Source organism: Artemia franciscana, chromosome 2, assembly GCF_032884065.1.
Source record: "Artemia franciscana chromosome 2, ASM3288406v1, whole genome shotgun sequence".
Taxonomy (NCBI): Eukaryota; Metazoa; Arthropoda; class Branchiopoda; order Anostraca; family Artemiidae; genus Artemia; species Artemia franciscana.
Window position 1 is genome coordinate 29,724,996 of NC_088864.1, and position 25,074 is coordinate 29,750,069.

Here is a 25,074-nt window from a genome sequence, read left to right on the forward strand (position 1 = left end):
TGGATTATTCTTTATGGTTGATTGTGTATGGCTATGCTGTTTGACCTATGTGGTTGTATGGATGAGTAGGGTTAAGGCCTCATTCAAGTGCTGGTCTATATTAACCACTAATTTAGGAAAACAGTTTTTCCCTTTCTCCTTCTATCTCCTTTCTTTTTTTTGTGTTTGTGCTGTTACATTGATGATTTCTCTTTTCATTATAATAATTTCTGTTCGTTTTAAGCTTTTATGTTGATCCTTACTTTCAGCTAAAAAAAAAACTTGTTCTTTTTTATTTCTGGTCGTTTTCTAAATAATACCAGGAAATCTGGCTCTATCTTCACGGAAAAATCCCTCCTCCTTATGGATATATCCTCTAGACAATTAAATCCTGGTGAAAAGTTTACCCCGGACAACTACCCTTAACATCTCCACGCGTAAAATTGCGTCGGCAAAGAGAAAACAAGACATAAGAAGAATTTCGTATAAGAATTCTGGCAAATTTCCCCAGTTTGAAATTTCCAAAAAATTCACCCCCAGGAAAAATCCTTTCCCATGGAAAATTCTCCCCGTGAAAAATCCCCCCATATACCTCCCAATAACAGATACTATACATAAACAATGGGCAAAGCTTATAGCTTAAAGACCTTTCCCCAGTGGCTGTGGAGGGTCAATTTATCTCGAAAGATGTAGTTATTGGGCATTTAAACTCTGCTGAACAAAATAGCTATCTAAAAAGTTTTATCAGGCGATTTTGAAAAACAAGGGGCGAAGGAGGGGTCTAGTTGCCCTCTAATGTTTTTGGTCACTTCATAAGGGTACTTGAACTTTGAATTTCTGTTTGAATCAGCTCCCTCCCGATATTCTAGGACAACTGGGTCGATGCGATCACCCCTGGGAAAAAAACATAAAAAAAATTAAATAAACATGCATCCGTAATCTTTCGTCTGGCAAAAAAAATTCACATTTTTTTCAGATGGGAGCTTGAAACCTATACAATAGGGTTCTTTGATATGCTGAATCTGATAGTGTAATTTTCATTACGATTCTTTGAATTTTAGGGAATGTTTTCCCCTTTTTTTCGAAAATCAGGCAGATTCTCTCAGGTTCATGGCCTTTCACGGGTAATATTAAACTTAATGAAACTTATATATCTGGAATCAGCATAATACTCCAATCTTTTATATATCAACTGGAATCGAAAGTTACCACGAACCTTTCGATTTACCCCAAATACCAAGTCTGAAGATAAAAGAGTAATTTTTGTAAAGCAATGTTTAGAGAAAAAGAACTCAGTGCATTTATTTTTTCATAATGATTGTTTCATATCTTTTTTTCATATCGACTTACCGTATCAAGCTGAAAATTCTAGGGCATAATGATGGGGATGTTCAACTGACCAAAAGGCAACATGTGCATACTACTAATGCTATTAACACTGCTGTTACTACCATTACTACTACTTCTAACCAAAACTACTGCTGCTACTTCTGCCCCTACTACTACTACTGCTACTACAATGATACTAGCACCATTAAGGTTGTGGGTATGCGCATGAAGGTGAAAATTTGAGAAAATATTGAAGGGAATTTTGAACTAAATTAAGACAAACTATGCATATGCGGAATATTAAAAGGGTGTATCTCAAGAATGTGTCAGGACATTAATAAGTTGGAATTTTCAGGGAATGCTCAAAGGAGGAGATCAATTGACCAAAAGACAATATGTAAACAACACTACCAATAGTTTTACCACTTCTACTGCTACTACTACTCCAACTACTACTCCTACTGTAATTAATACTAACGCTAAGATTAAGATGAAAAATTAAGGAAGTGTTGATGGGGAAGTTGAATTTGAATAAAAAAACACTATGAACATACAGGTTATTAAAACGACATATCGGTAATATCATAGGAACGACTAATTTTATTAGGATAAAACTTCCCAGGCTTTATGAGGGGGATGCTCAACTGACCAAAAGGCAATGTATTAATACTACTGCTGTACTAGTACTAGTGCTTTTATGGTTATTGCTGCTATTAGTCCAACAACTAGTACTACTAGTACTCTTGTTACTACTGCTACTGTGACCACTATTTCGACTGTAGCTAAGGATATGAAGGTGAAATTTACAGAAAATATTGAAGGGAGAAGTTGAACTGAACCACAACACACCATTTGCATGCAGGTTGTCAAAAAGGTGTATCAGCAATATCTTAGGAACGACTTAGTGTGTGAAGTTGAGCTAACCAAATGGCAATATTTGCAACCACCTACTACTTTTCCTATTACTACTACTACTACTGCTACTACCGCTAACACTACTACTATTACTACTATTGCTACTACTAGTAAAGCTAAGGCTACTACTACTAATTGTATTGCTACTACTACTACTGCTGCTAATATTACTACTAATACTGCTACTACTACTACTGCTACTAAAGCTAAGGGTATTAAGGCGACAGTTTGGGAAATGTTGAAACAGTGTTGAACAAAATCAAAACACACTAAGTGCATACTGAATGTCAAGAGGACGTATTAGCGATACCTCAGGAATGGTTTAGGGTATTAAGTTGAAACTTTCAGTGCGTGTTGAGAGGGATGTTAAAAAACAACAAAGTTGTTATATGCATACGACTACTAATGCTATTACTATCACTACAACTATTGCTATAACTGAAGCTAACGGTAGTAAGATGAAGCTTTCAACGAATATTTTGGCGGATGTAAAAAATAAATAGAAACGAACTATGAGCATGTAGATTGTCAAATAGGTGTAACAGCAACATCTCATGAACGGTTTACATCATTAAGTTGGAACTTTCAGGGTATTTTGTGCTGAATTTTGAACTAACCGACAGGCGCAATGTGTATACTACTAATATTACTGCTAGGATTGCTTTAACAAATGAGTCTAAGGGTAGGAAGTTGAAACTTCAACTTCTACTACTGTTTTCAGCAAAATTTTTGAGAAGGCTAGGCTATCCAGGCTTCTTAGTTTTCTGGATGCAAAAGCATTTTTGCATGATTTCCAGTTTGGATTCCGAGCGAGTCACTCTACGGAGCAGGCTTGCGCAGCTTTCTCGAATTTCATTCATTCGGCAATAGATTCTGGTCATATACCGGCAGCTTTATTTTTGGATGTTCGTAAAGCTTTTGATTCCTTGTCTCATCGGATTCTTCTTTGTAAACTATCGCACATTGGTATAAGATCAAACGCTTCTTCTTGGCTTGATTCAGATGTTTCTGGTAGGCTTATTTCAATTGATCCGCTTTTCAGGAGCCTTTCTGAAGTATATTATGGCGTTCCTCAGGGATCTGTTCTTGGTCCCATTTCATTTCTGATTTATGTTAATGATCTGATTTTGGCGGTAAAAAAAACACCAGGCCTCTGGCATGCTGCAAGCTGTGTCATCCTGATGCTCGGTCGTGTTCCAATAGTACTTCTAATGAAGATTTTCTTGTTTATTTTGCTGATGATACCACTCTGGGGACCATTGAGAAAACGGAATGTGATATCAAGTCTAATCTTCTGGCATTATTCGAGAGAGTTATTTCATAGTTTAATGCGAATTACTTGGTCCTGAATGTTAGTAAGTCGCATTTTCTAATTTTATCTCGAAATGATATAGCTTTCCCCCAGCTTACACACCTTCAGGCGTCACAAGGCTCCTTGTGTAGACCAGCGAATCGGTGGTCCGGTTTCTTGGTATCTTACTTGATGAGAATCTTTCCTTCAGAAACCATATAGCCATGATTAGGATTAAGGTCTAACGGAGTTTGGATATCATTCGAAAACTTAGACACACATTTCCTGGATCTATTCTGAAACTTCTTTTTTTCTGTCTTGTCCAGTCATATGTTTCTTATTGCCCCATTGTACGGATGTCTACTTTTCTGTCTACGCTGCGGTCACTTTCTGTCAGGTAAAATAAAGCACGGCGTCCGGTTATGGACAACCGTTCCTCACCAACACCGCTTTTAAGTCTACCTTCTATTTAAATTATTTCTTGTGCTTCCTTTGTCTTAATCAGCTTCACGGCTATCTTCCAAAATCTCTTCGGGAAACTCCTATGTTTATTTCTGATTTAGCTCCATATAGCCTTTGTTCTTCGAATGATATCTACATTCCGGCTACCCCTACTATTCGATCAGATTTCAATCCCCTCATTGCTTGTCAACAGGTCTGGAATTCACTATCTTCTGCAGTACAGAGATGCCACTCGCTTGGGACTTTTAAAAGGTTTTTTAAGGATCATTTAATGAAGAATAAAACAGCATAACATTTTTTTCCTCTGAGGAGTTGTCCCCTGTGTTCTGTTCATGGTGTGTGGTTATTTTCTCCGCGCTTGACTCCCAGGCCTCAGGTATGCTCTCTGTTTTTTTTTTGTTTTTTTCCTAGTCGTTGCTTATATTGTATCCCCCTTATATATATTGCCTATATTGTAGTTGTTGCTTGTATTTTTTTATCCCCCTAGTATCCCTGGCCATGGAGCCTTTCGAGGGGAATTAAGTGGATTGTAATAAGTGTATTGTAATTCAATTTTGAATTGTATTTTGTATTGTCTTGTATTTAATAATGAACTACTCTCTCTCTCTCTCTCTCTCTCTCTCTCTCTCTCTCTCTCTCTCTCTCTCTCTCTCTCTCTCTCTCTCTCTCTTAGTGAATGTTAGGGGGATGTTTAACTAAATATAAACACACTCTGTACAAGCAGGTTGTCAGAAAAGCCTATTGGCAGCATCCCAGGAATGCTCTAGGGTATTAATTTGAAACTTTAAGGACTTGCAAAGTGGTATGTTGAACTAGGCAAAATGCAATATGTGTATGCTTCAACTACTAACATTATTACTACTTCTGCTACTACTGTTACAGTGAAATTTCAAAATTGAAACTCACTATGTCAATACAGGTCATTAAAAATCTGGAACGGCTATATCTCAAGAAAAGCTTCGAGTATTGTCAGTGCAGTTGAAACTGTCAGTTGCATGTTAAGGGAGATATTTACCGAACCAGATATGTATACTAATCAAGGCTAAGAGGATTAAGATGACTTATTCAGAAAATGTTGGAGGTCGTGTTAAGTTAACAGCAATATCTCGGGAACGGCTTATATTATCAAATTGGAACTTAAAGGGTGTTATGAAGGATTTTGAACAAACAAAACGGCACTATGTGTATACTGCTGATACAACTGCTATGATTGGTGCAAATAATCACGCGAGAGTATTAAGGTGAAACTTTTAGGGACGCTTAGGGGGAGTCTCAATTGAGCAAAAAGAACTATACGTATGTATATTTTCAAAAGGGTATATAAGCAAAATTCTAGGCAGCCCGGCACTATCGTAAAAACTTTTAAAGGGGCTCATTCGATCAGAAATTAAAAATTTAAGCGCCCTTTTTTAGAGTCAAAAGTGACTGGAGGTCAACTAGGCTACCACCCCTGCCAAACCAATTAATTCTCAAAACACATCCTATCAAAATTTTGTAATGACCATTTTGTTCAGCATAGTTGAAAGGTTCAGTAACTATGTCTCTAGGGATGTTGGGGATATTAACCCCCCATAGCCCTTAGGGCAAGGGCTGTAAGCTATGGGATTTAGCCATTGTTTATATATAGTATTTGTTATTAGGAAAGAGGGCGTTTCGACATTTGATGTTCAAAAAGACCAAGTGCGTTCAAGTATAGCTTTCAGAGAATGTTGAGGGGAGTGCTGAGCTAAATAAAGACATGTTTTGTGCATGGTGATTGTCAAAAGGTGGAAGCACAGGAATAACTAAGGGTACTAAGTTGAAACTTTAGGGGAGCGGTGAAGGGGATGATCAATTGACCAAGGGATGTTGAAAAAATCCAAAGGTACTGTATGTATATTCACACTATTGCTACTGTTACGTCTACTACTTCTAATGAGGTTAGGAATTATAAGGTAGAACTTTTAGCGAACATTTAGGGGGTGGTAAAGTTTATCAAAACACACTGTGCGCATTAGGGTTGCCAAAAGTCTGTATATCATTTGTTTGCTATCCTTAGTATTCATCCTTCCCCTTTATTTGGTGGTCCGATAGTGAAAGGCTTTTCAATACTTTAGTTACAGGCACGCTGAACAGGCAGTGCTTTCCTTTGCTCAGTGGTTTTCTCATAAAATAAGTGTTAAATAAGTTATTTGACACTACAAATCAAATCATAAATTATTTACGCATAGTCTCAAAATGACTCGCTTTCCAATTGCAATTTCTTGACATTTTCTCTTTTACTTTTAGCCCTGGTCCTTGGTTTGATGGAGGTTTATTCAACTAAGGCACATTTGGCTTACCGAAATTGCAATGGTTGGTACCGTTTGTGTGTTTGTGTATAAATCTTTTAATTATATTAAGTTTAAAATGCTATTTGAGTTTACTGATTTGTTTAATTGTTCTCGGGTCTATACATTACATGTCTTTTTTTTCTGTCGAAAACATTTCATGCTGCTGCGATGTCACAGCGTAACCTTTACGTCAGCACTGGACTATGTTAGAGGTTACGCGTTTTTCATTGGATGTTTTTATCAGCATGAAAGCCCATTGATTAACACAGTTAACAAAATGCTTGTTTGTTAAGGTTTTATGGTCCCAAGACGCCGCTGAAAGCGTTGGTAATTACGCGACTGTTATGGTAAATCCCATGCAGTTCACAATGAATTAGTCCGTTTCTCAGCTGCTCATAATACGAATAGCAAACAGACGTTAATTTCTAAGAAGACTTGAGGCAGGTCCTGGGTTTGCCGCGACTCTTTAATTCTAGCTTAATGTTTATTACATACCCTAGTACGATATACAAAAGACAGTGAAAAAGTAAGGTTAATTGTATAGACTGATCGAGATATCAATATTGATCAGTTCCTACTATGCCTGCTAATTTGTCCAATTAAAGTAATTCAATATTTTTTCGTTTTTCTTAGTTGAGTCATAAGCAAACAACTTAAGTCTGGTTGTTAAATCAGGAACTGAAAACCTTGTTGATGTACACTCATTTAAATCTTCAGCGCAATGTAAGTCTGTTTGTTAAATAAGTAGCTGAAAACTTGGTTTGATGTACACTTATTTAAATCTTCAGCGCAATGTAAGTCTGTTTGTTTAATAAGTAGCTGAAAACCTGGTTTGATTTACACTGATTATAAACTTCAGTGCAATTTCAGTCTAAGCAACTAAAAATTTTGTTTGATGTAGACTAATTTTAAACTTCAGTGCATTTAATCTAGTAACTTTCGAATTTCTTTTTTACACCGTAATCTTACCTGCATCCTGAGGGGCACGCCATTTCACAGTCACAGGCATCAAATTCACAGCAGTGGCAAAGAGCAAAGCAATGCGATTCATACTTGCATAGAAATTCCTCACTTTTGACTTCCATTAGTTTCTGAGGCACCTGAAATTGAAGAAAAAAATTAATTAGTCTCCTTGTCTTAAAAGCAACCCCATATAGCCTAGTTGCAAGCAGTTTCTGGTTAGAAGCTATAACTTATGCTACTTAACAGAAGGTTATAACCTAAAATCACAAAACAAAGTTTAGAAAGTTGATATCTTGAAAAAGTATTTCCAAAGATTTTAAATTCTGGGCAAACCTAAAATTCTTTATTACGACGCCATTTCGGATTATAGGCCGTTTCCATTAAAAAGCACACCTTGTTTTTGGCAACAGTGCTTTATTTATTACGCTTTTTCAACATCAATCGTTGCAACTTTTCCTCTTAATATTTATTAACGCTCGAAATACCTGGAATATTCAGATTGTCCATCGAATCACTTGTAATCACAGCCCCCTTTTACATTATTAGAAAGGGCGCACCGCACCCCAACCCCGGGACTTGCTCTTTTTCCTAATTATGCTCTATGTTCTTGGTCATGATTGTAAATTTCCCTCTTTTTTCAGTCAGTGTTCCGCTTCAAAATATGGTATCCGTTTTGATGGTTCAATTCATTTGATTACCTTTTAATTCTACAACTTGCTATTATTTGTACTTGCAACAGGACAGGCTATTCCACCTCACTCGGCATCCGATTGAAGCTTCTGAATGAGGGTCTCCCACGATGGCCGGTCTGGTCCCATTCTACAAGCAAATAACTTATTTATCGAACAGTTCGTGGTAACGAACTGTTGGTATGGAGCGGCGCGGCTCAATTGTAACCAAAACTTTTAAAAAAGAAATTTTTGATACAAATAGATATACCAAAAGAATCAGTTTAGTATGCTGATTCCAAATATATAAGTTTCATTAAGTTTAGTGGTACCTGCAAAGGCTATGAGCCTAAGAAAGTTTGCCTGATTTTCAAAAAAAGCGAAACACCCCCTAAAAGTCAAAGAATCTTAATGAAAATCGCGCCATCAGCTTCAGCGTATCAGAGAACCATACTGTAGAGGTTTCAAGCTACTATTAACAAAAAAGCGGAATTTTGTGTTTATTTGAAGAAACATCACGGATGCGTGTTTATTTGTTTGTTTTTCACAGGAGTGATCATATCGACCCAGTGAGCCTAGAACACTGGAAAGAGGCTCATTCGAACAGAAATTAGAAGTTCTAGAGCCCTTTTTATTTAACCAAAAAGATTGAAGGGCAACTAGGCCCCTCTTACGCCACTTTTTTCCAATATCAACCGATCAAAATTTGAGATAGCTATTTTGTTCAGCATATTTGAAAAGCCCAATAACTATGTCTTTGGAGATAGCATGACCCCCATAGCCTCTGGAGAAAGATCTTTAAGTTATAAAAAATTACCCATTGTTTACGTAAAGTATGTGTTATTGGGAAGTATGCACACATTTTTCGGGTGGGGAAGGGAGGAACAATTTTCTGCTGGGAGGATATTGCACGGGGATATTTTTTATTGGAGAGAGAAGCTTCCAGGGGAAGATTTTCAGAGGAATATACATTAGGGGAATTTGCCAGAATTACTATACGAAATTTTTTTTATGTATGTCTTGCTTTCTCTTTACCGACCCAATTTTATGCGTGGAGATGTTAAGCGTAAATATCCAGGGTAATTTTTTACCGGGAATGAATTCAGAGGATATTTCTGTGGGGAGGGGGTATTTTTTAGTGGAGCCAGAATTCCTGGCATTATTTAAAAAACGATCAGAAAATTAAAAAAAAACTGAAAGTAAAAAAACTAAACTTTCAGTTTTTTGAACTGAAAGTAAGAAGCAACACTAAAACTTAAAACGAACATAAATTATTACATATATGAGGGGGATTGTCCCCTCCTCAACACCTCACTCTTTACGCTAAATTTAAAATTTTGTCCCAATTCTTTGAAAACGACTCCTGAAACACAAAGGTCGTTTAATTAGAGCAATATGAAACTTTTTTTTTAAATATTAAAAAACTTCAGCGCGAAGAGCGAGGCGTTGAGGAGGGGACAATTCCCCTCATATACGTAAAAATTTTTGTTTGATTGAATTTTTAATGTTGCTCCTTACTTTAGGTTGAAAAAGACTTGTTTTTTTTATTTAATATGTAACAGAAAGAAACTGTAAACTTTAAATGGATAGCAGAAATTACCTCTCCGAAGTACTTTTCTTTTTGAGGGGAACTTAAACAGCAAATCACGTAATCTTTTAATTAAGTAGACAACAATAATCTAGGCTGGATCACGAAAGAAAGCGATACTAAGACCGGTGAATGAAAAGAAGTCAATTTAACGCTGGATATGCACTAGCAGAGGTAAATATTTTCCATTAGAAAGACCTTCCCTTTATTGTGTTTATCAGCGAACTAATAAAGCCTTGAAACGAAAGAAACACAATTATATTTTTACAATTATTTCAAGGTATTTTCCCATGAATAAAACGTATTTATGATAAAATTTACAAATGGACCTTTAACAGTTCTTTTGCATATACAAAGGTAAGAATATTTGGGTTACTGTTCAAGCTATTTAACGAAAAAAATATTTGAATTAAAGACTTTTTCCTTGTGTTGCTGTAGTGTAGTTGATTTTTATTGGTGTGCCCTATTGCGTGGCCTATTAAGAATATGTTCCGTGGCACATACAATAGATACGAACATTTCACTTAACCAACGCTCTAGGTAGGACCAAAAATTTTTAAAGGGTGGGACAGACTAACCTTAGATAGGCATTTCGCGAAAACTACAAAAAAAAACAGGTAAATTGCTTGAAAAACATGAAGAGCAGAGCAAAATTCATTGGAATTAGGAGAAAAAGAAATTGGGTCTCCAGCCATCTCTGCTTATGTCCCTAGGAAGTTAAAATTGTAATTTTAGCCCAATATATTCAGTATTTGTCCATTTTGGCATATTTTAAACGAAATACTCCAAGGAAAACATTGGTTAATGACCAATACTTGATTCTGTGCGAATAAGTTAACCTTAAAACTGCAGTCTTCAAGGCTGCAGTTTTTTGTTAAAGACATCATTTCAGTTTTGCTTCGAAAGAGGGCACGAGTCAAGAATTTTCTTAATTTTAAGCACAAATGAAATGCACTTGCACTTTACAACCTTGTCAAAACTCGTACTATCAATTTCCGTAATGTTCTGCTGAAAGTTTTTCAGTTCACTGACCTTTTCTAATCTTTAAGGCTACAAAATAATACAACAAAATATGCAGATGACTTCGACGAAAATTAAAACCAAGATTAAAACTGTTTAAAAATGTCGAAATAAGAACTACTATCTGCATCGTTGTGGCTTAAGGCGTCAGTCCATTGATAAAGAAAAACATGCTAGAAACTGAAATATTTGTCAAAAAATAGGTCTTCACCGAGCAATCACGCTTGCAGACAGGAATGCAGTTTATAGGAGACTTGCCGCAGACTCCACGGACGATAGCCCTACAAAATAGTAACGTATACTCCCGAAATGCTCATTGAAATGATCCTTAGATTACTTGAATGTATGTCAATTGACTATCAGCGTATTTTAACTGGGATCATTTGGGGGAAACTGTAGTCTACCTTCTATGTTGATTCGAACTGCATTATTTTCATCGAGATTGAAGTTGCTGTGAAGAGGAGTTTGCATAAGACGGTTCACATTATTCGATAATTCATCCTGGTTAAACCTAGATCTTAATACCAATTATACCGATGGATATGGAATTTACCAGATACGTGAAACTTCATTGAGTTGTCCACATCATCTTCCAAACAATCAGACTCATGTTCATCTGACGGAATCCTCGGTTTACTTTCCCTTCACCCCGAGGATGATAACGTCAAACTTGTGCTTGAACTCTCCCCGACCCCTACCAATCCAAATAAAGGGGGAGAGTGATCGGAAAGAATAAGTAACAAAACAGACTGCGCTATACGAAGTGCCCTTTCCCGCCGTTGTGTGCCAAAAAACTTCGTTTTTGTCCTATATTAAATAAAAAAAAAACAAGTTTTTTTTAACTGCAAGTAAGGAGCGACATTAAAACTTAAAACGAACAGAAATTATTCCGTATATGAGAAGGGTTGTCCCCTCCGCAACACCTCGCTCTTTACGCTAAAGTTTGACTCTTTCTCATAGCTCTACTTTTTAAAAGAATAGAAAACTTTAGCGTAAAGAGAAAGCGTTACGGAGGGGACAACCCCTCTCATATACGGAATAATTTCTGTTCGTTTTAAGTTTTAATGTTGCTCTTTACTTGCAGTTTAAAAAACTTGAATTAATGCATGTTTTGGTTTTGGCTCACCGCACATGAATAATTAAAACAAAATTTGTATATTAATTTTTTTTGCTAAATGGCTTTCTCATAGTTTTGATCGGATGATTTTGATAAGAAAAAGGATGGGGGAGGAGGTCTAGTTGCCCTCCAATTTTCGGTTACTTAAAAATGCAACTAGATTTTTTTATTTTTTGTACGAACGTTTTTGTTAGTAATAACATACGTACCTTACGAATTAACTTACGTAACGAACTTCTATATTTGTGTTTTTTTATTATGTATATGAGGGGGTTTTCTCCCTCGTCAATACCTTGCTCTTTACACTAAAGCTTTAATTTCATCCCAAATCTTTAAGAATGACCCCTGAATCACAAAGGCCATAGAATAAATAGTTGAAATTACTAAAAATACTTTAGCGTAAAGAGGAAGGTATTGTGGAGGAGAAAACCTTCTTTTATTCGTAATATTTTATGTTCATTTTAAGCTTTAATGCTGCTCATTACTTCCAGGTGAAATTTTTTTTTATTTATTTTCTCATTGTTTCTTTTTAAATAATACTAGAAAATCCTGCGCTCCCTTCATGGAAATTTTCTTCCCTCGTGATAAATTCCTCCATGGAAAGATCCTCCCACGTAACCCCCTCCCCCGACCCACTACCACCCCAACGCGAAAAAGCCCCCCTGAAAACGTCTGTACACTTCCTAATAACCATCACTATATGTAAACAATGGTCAAAGTTTGTAACTTGCAGCCCCTCTCCCGGAGACTGTGGGGGATTAAGTCGTCCCCAAAGACATAGTTATTAGGTTTTCGACTAAGCTGAACAGAATGGCTATGTCAAAATTTTGATCCGGTTACTTTGAGGGGAAATGTGCGTGGGAGGGGGCCTGGGTGCCTTCCAATTTTTTGGTCACTTAAAAAGGGCACAAGAACTTTTAATTTCTGTTAGAAAGAGCCCTCTTGCAACATTCTAGAACCACTGGGTCGATACGATCACCCCTGGAAAAACACACACACACAAAAACAACAAATAAACACGCATCCATGATCTGTCTACAGGCAAAAAATACAAAACTCCACATTTCTATAGATAGGAGCTTGAAACCATTTACTATAGGGTTCTCTGATACGCTGAATGCGATGGTGTGATTTTTGTTAAGATTCTATGACTTATAGGGGGTGTTTTCCCCTATTTTCTAAAATAAAGCAAATTTTCTCAGACTCATAACTTTTCATGGGTAAGCTTAAACTTGATGAATCTTATATATTTAAAATCAGCATTACAATGCAATTCTTTTGATGTAACTATTGGTATCAAAATTCCGTTTTTTAGAGTTTCGGTTACTATTGAGCCGGGTCGCTCCTTACTACAGTTCGTTACCACGAACTATTTGAAAAGGAGCAATACCAGACACAAAATATGTGTTACCTTACAACTTCAGCGACGAGTTACCACGTGGCTATATTTGTGCTCCTGAGTAAGGAACTGTGATTCCTCAAAAAACACATGGCCTACATAAACTATCATTTGAAAGCTTAATGTAAGATACGAGAAACTGGGCTAAACTGCTATAGCCTACAACCATAGCTGTATATAGCGGGCATAATAAGGAGGAGCTGTCTCAACCCAAATATTTTGGTTCTAAGGAACCGTCGGGACAACCTGAATAAGTTGGGCTTGGGAGTTACTTTTTACATACCAGCTTTCCCCCTTCATAATTCTTCAATCTAGTGGAATAGTCAAAGAAAAGACTCAGCCCAACAGTAAGCGAAACTCTAAAAAACAAAATTTTGATAACAATAGGTACATCAAAAGAATTCGCTTTTGGTGCTGATTCCAAGTATATAAAATTCATTAGTTTAATGATACCCATTAAAATATGAGTCTGAGAAAGTTTGCCCGATTTTCAAAAAAGGGGGCAAACGTTCCCCAAAATTCAAGGAATCTAATTCAGGAATCTCATAAAAATTTCACCATCAGATTCAGCATGTCGGAGAGTCCCTACAGTAGAGTTTTCACTCTTTTCTTTGTTCTTCCCAGGGGTGGTCCTGTCGAATCAATTGTCCTAGAAGATTAGGAGACAGCTCATTTGAACAGAAATTAGACGTTTTATTACCCTTTTTAAGTGACCAAAAAAAATTCGAAGGCGACTAGCCCCCATTCCATGCCCTTTTTCATCAAAGTCGTCTGACCAAAATTTTTAAATATTCATTTTTTTCAGTAAAATTAAAAGTCCAATTGCTACGTCCTTGGGAATGACATGATCCCCAGAGCCCCCAGAGGAAGGGCTGTAAGTTAAGAAATTTGCCCATTTTTTAGGCTACATATAGTATTTGTTATGGGGAAGCATACCGACATTTTTCAGGGGGATTTCTAGAGGGAGAATTTCCCATTGAGATGAAAGTTTCTGGAGGTGAATTTTCTAGGGAAAATTCTACACGGGTGGAATTTGACAGAATTCATACACGAAATTCATTTTATTTGTCTTACTTTCCCGTTGGCGACCCCATTTCACATCTGGGGATGCCATGGGAGAATTGTCAAGTTCAAATTATCACCTGAGTTCAAATTATCTGGGGGACTTTTACGTGAGGCGGGGGATTTCCCACGTGGGAAAATCTCTATGAGGAATTATCAGTATGAGAAATTCTTAACGAGAAAATTTTTCGCAGGACGAAGTTTCCACTGGGGGGGGGGATCCTGGAAATATTTTCCACACAGTTGGGATTACACTATTCCTGAAATACAAGGGCCGTGTAATTTGACTCAGAACCATTTTTTAAAAGTACTTAACATGCTTTAATTTGAAGAAAGGAGTATTCAGGAAGCAGCAGCCTTCCTCAAATACGTAATAATTTCTGTTCGTTTTAAGTTTTAATATTGCTCCTTAATTTCAGCAGAAAAAACTTGTATTTTTTATTTAATTAAAATTAAACCAGAATGAAATTACAATTATTAACATGCAGTAGACCTATGGTCAATTAGAACAAGATGGAAACAGGGTCATTTTTCCTGCCCCTAGAATTCCACTCCCCCTAGATTCTGAAAAACACCTTTTTTGGTATTTTCCCTAAAAACCGTATTCGTATTTTCATTAAAAAAAGTAAAAACTCCCCTTCCCCCCTATATTTTTATGGATTGATACAATTGCTAACATGAAAAGATTTGCCTAATTTCAGAGAAAGAACTAACATCCAAATTTAATCAATCTTGACCAAATTTGAGTCATCAAGTTCAGTGTATCTGAGAGCCTTCTACAGATGATGCGCAATTTTGACAGCTTAGATAGGTGGAAAAGGTTAAGATTTAAATTTTAGAGATGCATATATCATTTATCACTCATTTTAACTGAAAACCATCCAGGCGAAACCAGAAACCTAACCTGTTCGCAAGAAGACATTTGAGTCCTTTTGCGAAATTTTCTCAGCTTTAAAATTTTGTTCATTACTTTGCCATATGTTCCTTCAGTTTAGCTGTTTTTGCTAACCTACGAGCTTACAAATCAACTCCAGATAGCTAGCCCTCCCCCAAAAAACCTAAATAAAGTTCCGCATACATAAATGTTAAAGACCCTACCAAACTGTTTATTTTTTTAAATAATAATACCATGTTCATTTAGGTCAGTGGCTCCCAACCGATTTCAGGCCATGCCCAACCAAGATATTTCTAAAATCTGATCCCCCTCGTGGCATTAAAGTTTTCTTATTTGAAATTTTACGTTTATTCACCTTAAGGAAGCTTATAAGAGCATTACCTTGGTATTTATTTTTGGGCCGCCCTCTAGGCTTTTTTTTATATTAATTTAAAAAAATTTCCACAAGAAAAATTTTTCAAAGAAAAGTAAAGAGCACCATTAAGCCAAGAATGAGCAAAAATTAAGTTAAATAATCTTCCAAGCGTAAAACTATCACAAATCACTATCAATAAATAAATGAAACGAACAGAAATTACAACAGCCGAGTCAGACTCAAAACGAGAAAAATTAACATGAATTGGGCTGATAACCCCCATACCTTCTCGAGACCAGAACACAATTTGTCTCGAGATTGTCCATGGATTGCGAGTTTATTTGATAGTGTTGTGTGGTAGGTTTACGCTTGGAAGATTATTTGACTTAATTTTTGCTCAATCTTGGCTTAATGGAGCTCTTTACTTTTCTCTGTCAAACTTGTGTTGTGGAAAAAGTTTTTTGAATTAATTTCTGTTCGTTTTTTATTGACATTAAATAAAAAAAAACAAGTTTTTTCAACCAAAAGTAAGGAGCGACATAAAACTTAAAACGAACAGAAATTACTTCGTATATGAAAGGGGCTGCTTCCTCAGCAACGCCCCGCTCTTTACGCAAAAGTTTGACTCTTTCTCTCAACTCTTCTTTTTAAAACAGTAAAAAACTTTAGCGTAAAGAGCGGGGCGTTGATGAGGAAGCAGCCCCTTTCATATACGAAGTAGTTTCTGTTCGTTTTAAGTTTTATGTCACTCCTTACTTTCAGTTGAAAAAAACTTGTTTTTTTTTAATTTAATTTCTGAACGTTTTTGAATCAATACATGTTTTGATTTTGGCTCTCCGCAGAGGAATAATTAAAACGAAATTTGCATATTTGTTGTTTTTTTTTTGGCTAAATGGCTTTCTCATAATTTTGATCGAATGATTTTTAGAAAAAAATAACGGAGGAGGAAGCCTAGTTGCCCTCCAATTTTTTGGTTAATTAAAAAGGCAACTAGAACTTTTAATTTTTTACGAATCTTTTTATTAGTTAAAGATATACGTAACTTATAAATTAGCTTACGTAAAGAACTTTTTATTCTCATGTTTTTATTACATATATGAGAGGGTTCGCCCCCTCGTCAGTACCTCTCTCTTTACACTAAATCTTAAATTTTGTCCCAATTCATTAAGAATGACCCCTGAATCACAAAAGCCGTAGAATAAATAGTTGACATTACTAAAAATACTTTAGCGTAAAGAGCGAGATATTAGGAGGAGGTGAGCCCCTCATATGGGTAATACTTTCTGTTCGTTTTAAGTTTTAATGCTGCTCCTTACTTCCAGCTAAAAAACTCTTTCATATTTATTTTTTCAATGTTTTTTTTTAATAATGCTAGTAAATCCTGCGCTCCCTTCATGGAAATTTTTTTCCCCATGACAAATTCCTCGGTGGAAAGTTCCCCCAGCATATACCCCTCTTCTCAACCCCTCCCCCAACCAAAAAAATCCTCCTGAAAACGCCTGTACACTTCCCAATAGCCATTACTATATGTAAGCACTGGTCAAAGTTTGTAACTTGTAGCCCCTCCCACAGGGAATGTGGGGGAGTAAGTCGTCCCCAAAGACATAGTTATAAGGTTTTTCGACTACGCTGAATAAAATGGCTATCTCAGAATTTTGATCCGTTGACTTCGGGAAAATAATTAGCGTGGGAGGGGGCCTAGGTGCCCTCCAATTTTTTTGGTCACTTAAAAAGGGCACTAGAACTTTTCATTTGCGTTAGAATGAGCCCTCTCGCAACATTCTAGGACAACTGGGTCGATACGGTCACCCCTGGGGGAAAAAAACAACAAAAAAACAAACAAACAAATAAACACGCATCCGTGACCTGCCTTCTGGCAAAAATAAAAAAATCCACATTTTTATAGATAGGAGCTTGAAACTTCTACAGTAGGGTTCTCTGATACGCTAAATCTGATGGTGTAATTTTCGTTAAGATTCTATGACTTTTAGGGAGTGTTTCCCCCTATTTTCTAAAATAACGCAAATTTTCTCAGGCTCGTAACTTTTGATGGGTAAGACTAAACTTGATGAAACTTATATATTAAAAATCAGCATTAAAATGAGATTCTTTTGATGCAGCTATCAAAATTCCATTTTCAGAGTTTTGGTTACTATTGAGCTGGGTCGCTCCTTACTACAGTTCGTTACCACGAACTGTTTGATAGTCTTTTTCATGGAAAAAATAAGATTATATACCTTTTGAGTTTTATAAGAATCTATAGCATGGAATGCCATTTGTATGTTGGGGAACAAGTATAATTTTAATTAAATTTTATAGCTTCTGAAGTTGACCTAAAAAATAGAGCTTAATATCATTCCCGAAAGATTCTATGTATGCTCTTTGACAACCTGGATAAACTTACACTCTTTTTATTTATCTAAATTGTAAGAGCAGAAGTAGTGATAGCATTATCCCCAAAAATTTCAACTTAATACCCTCAGTCGTTCACGATATATTGCTGTGGTGTCTTTTTGGCAACCATAAACACAATAGCTTTTGATTTATTTTAAAGCAACATTTTGTTTTAAAGCATTATGGGTTAATTGTACGATTGTGGGGGAGTTGACATGCCTAATATCCCTAAGGACATAATTGCTGGACCGTTCTACTATGCTGAATAAAATGGCTGTCTCATAATTTTGACTGGATGCGCTTAGAAAATGTAGGGGCTTGAGAGAAGGGCTGCTTGCCCTTCAATATCTTGTTACTCTTAAAAAGGGCACCGGACACTCGCTCTCTAATTGAAGTGCAAGGTGGAGGACTTCACCCTTCATGTATCCAGTAAGAACATTTTAAACAAGTAAAAACAGAGTGAAAACATTTAGATGTATTTTGTTTTCAGTAAAGCGCAAATTATGTTCTGGTCTTGAGAAGGCACGGGGGTCGCCAAAGATATAAATTCCAGAACTGTCAACTACACTGAACAAAATGGTTATCTCAAAATCTTGATTAGATGTGTGTTGGGAATTATTGGAAGTGGGGGGGGGTCTTGTTGCCCTCCAATCACTTTTGCCTGTTAAAAAGGGCACTGGCCCTTTCAATTCCCAATTGAACGAGCTGTTTTTGATTTTTTTACGACAATAAAAGGTCATCTCAAAATTTATATCAAATGTATTTCAGAAAAATATGAGGTGTGGGGGGAGGGTGTATCCTCCCTCCAGTCACTCTAAATCTTACAAAGGGCACTAAAACTTCTGATTAAGAATCCAATGATCCCCCTCCGAAGTTTAAACGATCACCCTTTCTATTTACCTTGAGTGCCCCCAGGGCGTAACTTACAACCCTTGCCCTGAGAGATGTGAGGGGGGATTGGCATACTCAAAGGCATAAATTCCAGACCTTTCAATTACATTGAACAAAATGGCTATCTCAAAATTTCTATTGGATGTCTTTGGGGAAATGGTGGGCGTGTTAGGGGGGTTAGTTGCTTTCCAATCACTTTTGATTACTAAAAAGGGCACTGGCCCTTTCGGTTTCCAATCGAATGTGCTGTTTTTGAAGTTTCTATGACAACAAATGGCCATCTCAAATTTTTTATCAGATACATTTCGGAAAATTTCGAGGTATCCCTCCGATCACTCTGAATATTAAAAAAGGCACTATAACTTCTGATTACCAATCCAATGAGCCCCCTCCGAAGTTTATATGATCATCCTTTCTATATGTTCCTAATATACCCCAGGGCATAACTTAAGCCCTTGCTCTGGGAACTGTGTGGAGGGGGGGGGTTATCATCCTCAAAGACATAAGATCCGGACCTTTTAATTACGTTGAACAAAATGGCTATTTCAAAATTTTGATTTTATGTTTTTGGTGAAATGGTGGGCGTTGGAGGGGGGTTTAGTTGCCCTCCAACCACTTTCGACTATTAAAAACTACACTGGCTCTTTTAATTTCCAATTGAATGCGCTGTTTTGAAGTTTCTACGACAACCAATGACCATCAAGCACACTGGCTCTTTTAATTTCCAATTGAATGCACTGTTTTTGAAGTTTCTACGACAACCAATGACCATCTAAAAATTTCTATCAGATTTATTTCAAGAAAATACGAGGTCTGGGGGGTACCCACCCTCCCATCACTCCAAGTCTTGAAAAACGCACTAAAATTTCTGAATAGAATCCAATGACCCCCCTCCAAAATTTATACGATGACCCTTTCTATGTAAATCTTATATCCTCCCAAGGCATAGCTTACAACCCTTAACCCGAGGGGTGTAGGGGGGAGGGGGTGTCATTTTCAAATACATAATTTTTGAACCTTTCAACATATGTTGAAAAAATGGCTGTCTCAAAATTTTTATTGTACTTCTGATTACTAATCCAATATGCCCCCTCCGAAGTTCATAGGGCCTACGATCACCCATCCCTTATATACCTTATATGCTCCCAGGACATAACTCACCACCCTTGCCATGAGGGCTCTGGGGGGTAGTCGTACTTAAAGACATAATTTCCGGACCTTTCATTTGCTTTGGTCAAATGGCTATCTCGAAATATCGATTGGAAGTGTATGGAGAAATGATGGGTGTGGGAGGGGGTTACGCCCTCCAATCCCTTTTGACTATTAAAAAGGGCACTAGCCCTTTCAATTTCCAATCAAATGAGCTCTGTATTGAAAACCCAATGTGTGGAGGAGGGTATCCACCCTCTCATTACTCTGAATATTAAAAAGGGCACTAAAACTTCTTATTATCAATCCAATGAGCCCCCTCCGAAGTCTATACGATTACCCTTTCTAAACGTACCTTATATGCCCACAAGGTAAAATTTGAAACCCTTACCCTGAGGTCCGTAGGGGGGGGGGTCATCCTCAAAGACATAATATATGGACCTTTCAACTACGTTGAACAAAATGGCTATCTCAAAATCTTTTCATTTGATGTATTTGGAGAAACGGTGGGAGAAGAAGGGGGGTTAGTTGCACTTCAATCACTTACGAGAATTAAAAAGAGCAATAGCCCTTTCAATTTCCAATCGAATGAGCTCTTTCGAATATTCTCTGACAAATATGACCATCTCAAAATTACTTAAAGATACATTTTGGGAAAATAAGAGGTGTAGTGGGGGGGGGTATCCGCCCTCCAATCAATCTGAATCTTAAAGGCACTAGATCATCTGATTTTCAATCAAATGAGCCCATTACAGAGCTTATACAATCACCATTTCTATATAGACCTCTTATGCCCCAGGACTAACTTACAACCCTTATCCTGAGGGCTCTGGAGGGGGGGGTTTCATCCTCAAACATTTAATCTCCGGACCTTTCATTTACGTTGAATAAAATGGCTATCTCAAAATTTTGATTGGATGTCTTTGGGAAAATGGTGGACGTGGAAGGGGGTAAGCTGCCCTCCAATCATTTTCGACTAAAAAGGGCACTAGCCCTTTCAACTTCCCATCGAATGAGCCTTTTCGAAGTTTCTACGACAACAAATGGACATCTCAAAATTTCTATCAGATGCATTTCGGGAAAATACGAGGTGTAGTCAGGGGGGGCTTATACAGCCTCCCATCACTTTGAATCTCAAAAAGGGCACTGAAAATTCTCATTAGCAATCCAATAAGCACTCCTCCGAAGTTTATGCGATCACCCTTTCTATATAAACCTTATATGCCCCTAGGGCATAACTTACAACCCTTGCTCTGAGGTGCCAATAACCACCCCTCCGAAGTTTATGCGATCACCCTTTCTATATAAACCTTATATGCCCCTAGGGCATAACTTACAACCCTTGCTCTGAGGGCTGTACAGAGGTTGTCATCCTCAAGTACATAATCTCAGGACTTTTCAACTACGTTAAGTAAAATGGCTATCTCAAAATTTTGATTGGATGTGTTTGGGGAAATGGTGAGCATGGGAGGGGGGTTAGTTGCCCTCCAATCACTTTGGACTATTAAAAAGGGCACTAGCCCTTTCAATTTTCAATCGATTAAGGTCTTTTTGAAATTTCTACGAGAACTCCTTCGTTACAAAATGCCCTGGTATAAAACCAAAAAAACAAAAACATTTTGCCTACATCGCTCTTTACTCTTTTTGCGCTGAACCCTCGTGTAACTAAACCCTCATGCAACGGGGGTCCAGTTGCACAAGTGTTCAGCCAAACAGGGTTGAGCTGCACAGGGGTCTAGTTACACGAGGGTTCAGTTGAATAGTGCTGAGTTGCACGTGGGTCCAAGTTAAAAAGTACAGAAAGTTCAGAAAAATTTCAGTTTAAAAAGTTCAGTTGCACAACGGTTCAGTTAAATGCGGTTGAGTTTCACGGAAACTGAGTTACATTGGTTCAGTTACACCCACACCTCTCTTGTACAATGCATAACATTATTGCAACACCATCACTCTTTTTTTGTTCTCTTTAAATGTATTTAAATGTGACACCATTTACCTGGAAATTTTTCCTGTTTTTTAAATGAAGGCTCTAAAGTAAAGTAAGCCAAACAGTGAACGTCCTGCCCGTGATCCATCAAAATGTTGTCATGCCCCAGCGATGGGGCATGTGCCCCACGTTGAGAATCTTGGATTTTGGTGTTGTTTTTATTGGGATTTATCTAGGCATTACGTCAACATCTTGAACTTGAACTGCAGAAATCATTTATAGATTCACTACTTAAACCAAAAAAAGTTTGAGGCGGTTCCTGAATTTTAAACTTCACTAGAGTAGTCCTAAGAATAACTGTATTTCTGGATGATTTTTCTTTCTTTATTTAAACCGTCTGTAAATTTGTTAAATAGGTGTCTGACAAGACAAGCATGATTCAACAACATAATCAAAAATACAGATAATAATTTTTTTTTGCCAAGAATAATGAGAATGAAGGAATAAGATGCTTTATGGCTGTTTGCCATTTAATGCGTACTTGTGACAGAAGTTATCAGGCTTAAACTACTTTTATGACGTCTAAGGCACTCTCACTGTTTTTTCCTACTTACTTTTTGAGTATCAACTAATGCATCTAATTTTAATTTTTTTTTAAGTTTTGAATCCATATTTTCAGAAATATCACCTTAAAAATACAAAACTAGAGTCTACCATGAAAATGAATGATAAATTGCAAGCGTGCTGAACTAGCTAAAATTAGAGAGATATCGCTGACAGTTTTACTAATTTCTAACTTTTCTTCGTCATTTTTGGGACATTTGAAAATCATATCATCTGTATTCAGACACAGAGCCTCTAAACTGCGGGAAGGGAAGGAGGAGGGCCATGAGAACTATTCTATATTTCAAAGTCAGTCGAATGGAGACAGCAGTCGAATCAAGCTACTATTTAAATTAGAACAAGGTTCGACCGTTTTTTCGTGCCATCCATCTGTTGCTCATCGCTGAGATTGTCATTGAAAAATTATCATTGTTTTTATTCAGTTTTTTGGCTACTTTTGCTTATCCCAAAAACTGTCATCATATTTTTAAGAAATTGAAAAAAAAGTGTCTAAAATGTTCCTACCAGCGGACAAAGAAGTCTACCATTGTTTATACGTGTCATTAAAAAATTCAATCGCATTTGAATTTATTCCATGTGTTTGTTAAGGCTTCAACAGTGGTCAAGTGCGGCCCTGTCCCCCAAGGAAGGTTTCATTTCAGCACAGTAGATCCTAAGCAATAGTAAGTATGGTCTAGGGCATTCATGGAAATTACAAACCATGAAAGATTGCACCCAAGGAAGATTTAAGCAAGGGGAAAACACAGGCACGTACTACGTGTAGATTCTAATCGGTGTCTATTTCACTAATGAATAATTATGGCCGTGGGTGGCTGCAAGCTTCTATAGGTATATCTTTCTGAAGATGTAAGATTTTGTGGGTTAGATTGTCTGTGAGTATTTGAAAAAAAAAGTCTGATATTGACTAGAAATTTCAAGGATGACATTTCCTTGGAATTATTAATCCTGCGAATGTTGGCCAACCAGCTCCCAAAAATCACATTCGAAGGACGGGTTCACGGCACGCGCCCCAGAGGCCGACCTCGTAAGAGATGGACCGAAAACTTCCAGGCCAATGACCTCCCCCAGCTACTTCGCCTAGCGCCAGATAGATCGAACTACCGTCGCCACATCCATCATTTGTTAAGAAGAGAAGAAGCCCCAATACAGCCACAAAGGCCGGACGGGACTTAGGTCAGGTAGGTCAAGTCAAAAACACAGTCTTGGTCAAGGGAGGCGGGGAAATAAGTAGCCTTAGAGAAAAGTAATGGCATATGTAACAAGGCCACTTTTTGCAATGAAATAGGAATGCAAGGAAACATATAACTAATAATGACAAATCGTTTTCTTTCATGATCAACAAAGTTGAATTGTTTTTATCGGTCATTGCAAAAAATATAGGCTACTGTTCTTCTCTGTCTCTCCCTATTTTTTTCTCTCTCTCACTCTTTTTCCGAATAAAGTGTCATTGTTCTTATGAGTCAATACAGATAGTGTTATCGTATATAATATGCAATTAAGTTTTACCAAACCAAGTTTTTCAAAGAAAAGTAAAGAGCAGTTTCAAAACTCCAAACAAAAATAATTTGCCACCACAGAAGACCAAATGGCCAGTGTCCTCACTTTACTGAAAGTCTAGTGCTTAATTTGAAAGCCTAGTTTAAAAATTACTATTTTTAATAGATTATTGAAAGGAAACGATTTAAAAAGAAGAAAATATTGATAAAAATAAATCCATACTAAAACAGAAAAAAACTAAATGAATTGTCACAAACAATTTATGTTCCGAAATTTTTCATAAAAAAGTGTAATAGTGCCACCATTCAAACCCTCCGAGTCTTAAGTGTCATTTTTTTTGTGATTTACAGTGACTCTAACCTAACGAGTTTTACAGATGTGGCATCATTTCGAAAAAAAAGGTTCTTTTATGTGTTCTTATCACTAGTCATTTTTTTTAACGTGCTTCTTGTTTTTAGTTACTTCTTCAGGCCGTAGTTTGTTCTTTACTAGGTTCCAGCTATCGCTGCAGTCATGATATATCTTTGTTGAAATGCATATTCAATCTTTTAATACGTTTTGCAAACTTTTGTGTGGGTAAAACATCCCCCCCTCCCCGAGAAAAATAGCCTCTCCGAAACAAAATCCTAGATGAGCCCTTGGCAAAATTGTATGGAACTACTAGTTAGCCAGATCTTGTATTATAATAAAATTTATGTAAACTGTCAGATACTAACTTACACTTCAGCTTAAAAAGGGTCAAGGGGTGGTAATCTTTTCTTTCACTTTCAGTTTTACTCATCTTTACTTTCAGTTTGAAAAGAATTTTATTTAAGTTAATCAAGAAAAGTGTTTTATTTCAGTTAATCAGGAATCACTCCTTGTTGATGTATTATTCTGAACTACAGGCTGTAACTGAAACAATCAAACAGTTCGTGGTAACGAACTGTAGTAAGGAGCGACCCGGCTCAATAGTAACCGAGACTCTAAGAAATAAAATTTTGACGTCAATAGTTACATCAAACGAATTGTATTTTTAAGCTGATTTTAAAAATATAAAGTTCTTCAAGTTTAGTCTTCCCCATCAAAAGTCACGAGTCTGAGAAAATTTTTATTATTTTAGAAAATATGGGGAAACACACCCTAAAAGTCATAGAGTCTTAATGAAAATCACACTCAGATTCAGCGTATAAGAGAACCCTACTGTAGAAGTTTCAAGCTCCTATCTACAAAAATGTGGAATTTTGAATTTTTTGCCAGA

The 25,074-nt window shown here is 36.8% G+C and overlaps 1 protein-coding gene across 2 annotated transcripts in view; it reads right to left on the reverse strand.

Annotated features, from left to right (window-relative positions):
- The window catches only part of LOC136039926 (toll-like receptor 6), a 59,195-nt gene that overhangs the window by 14,876 nt on the left and 19,245 nt on the right, over window positions 1-25,074 (reverse strand). For both annotated transcript variants that reach the window (XM_065723916.1, XM_065723924.1), the window contains exon 3: window positions 7,258-7,388. In XM_065723916.1, the coding sequence (XP_065579988.1) occupies window positions 7,258-7,388 (131 nt within the window). The remainder of the gene's footprint in view (window positions 1-7,257; window positions 7,389-25,074) is intronic.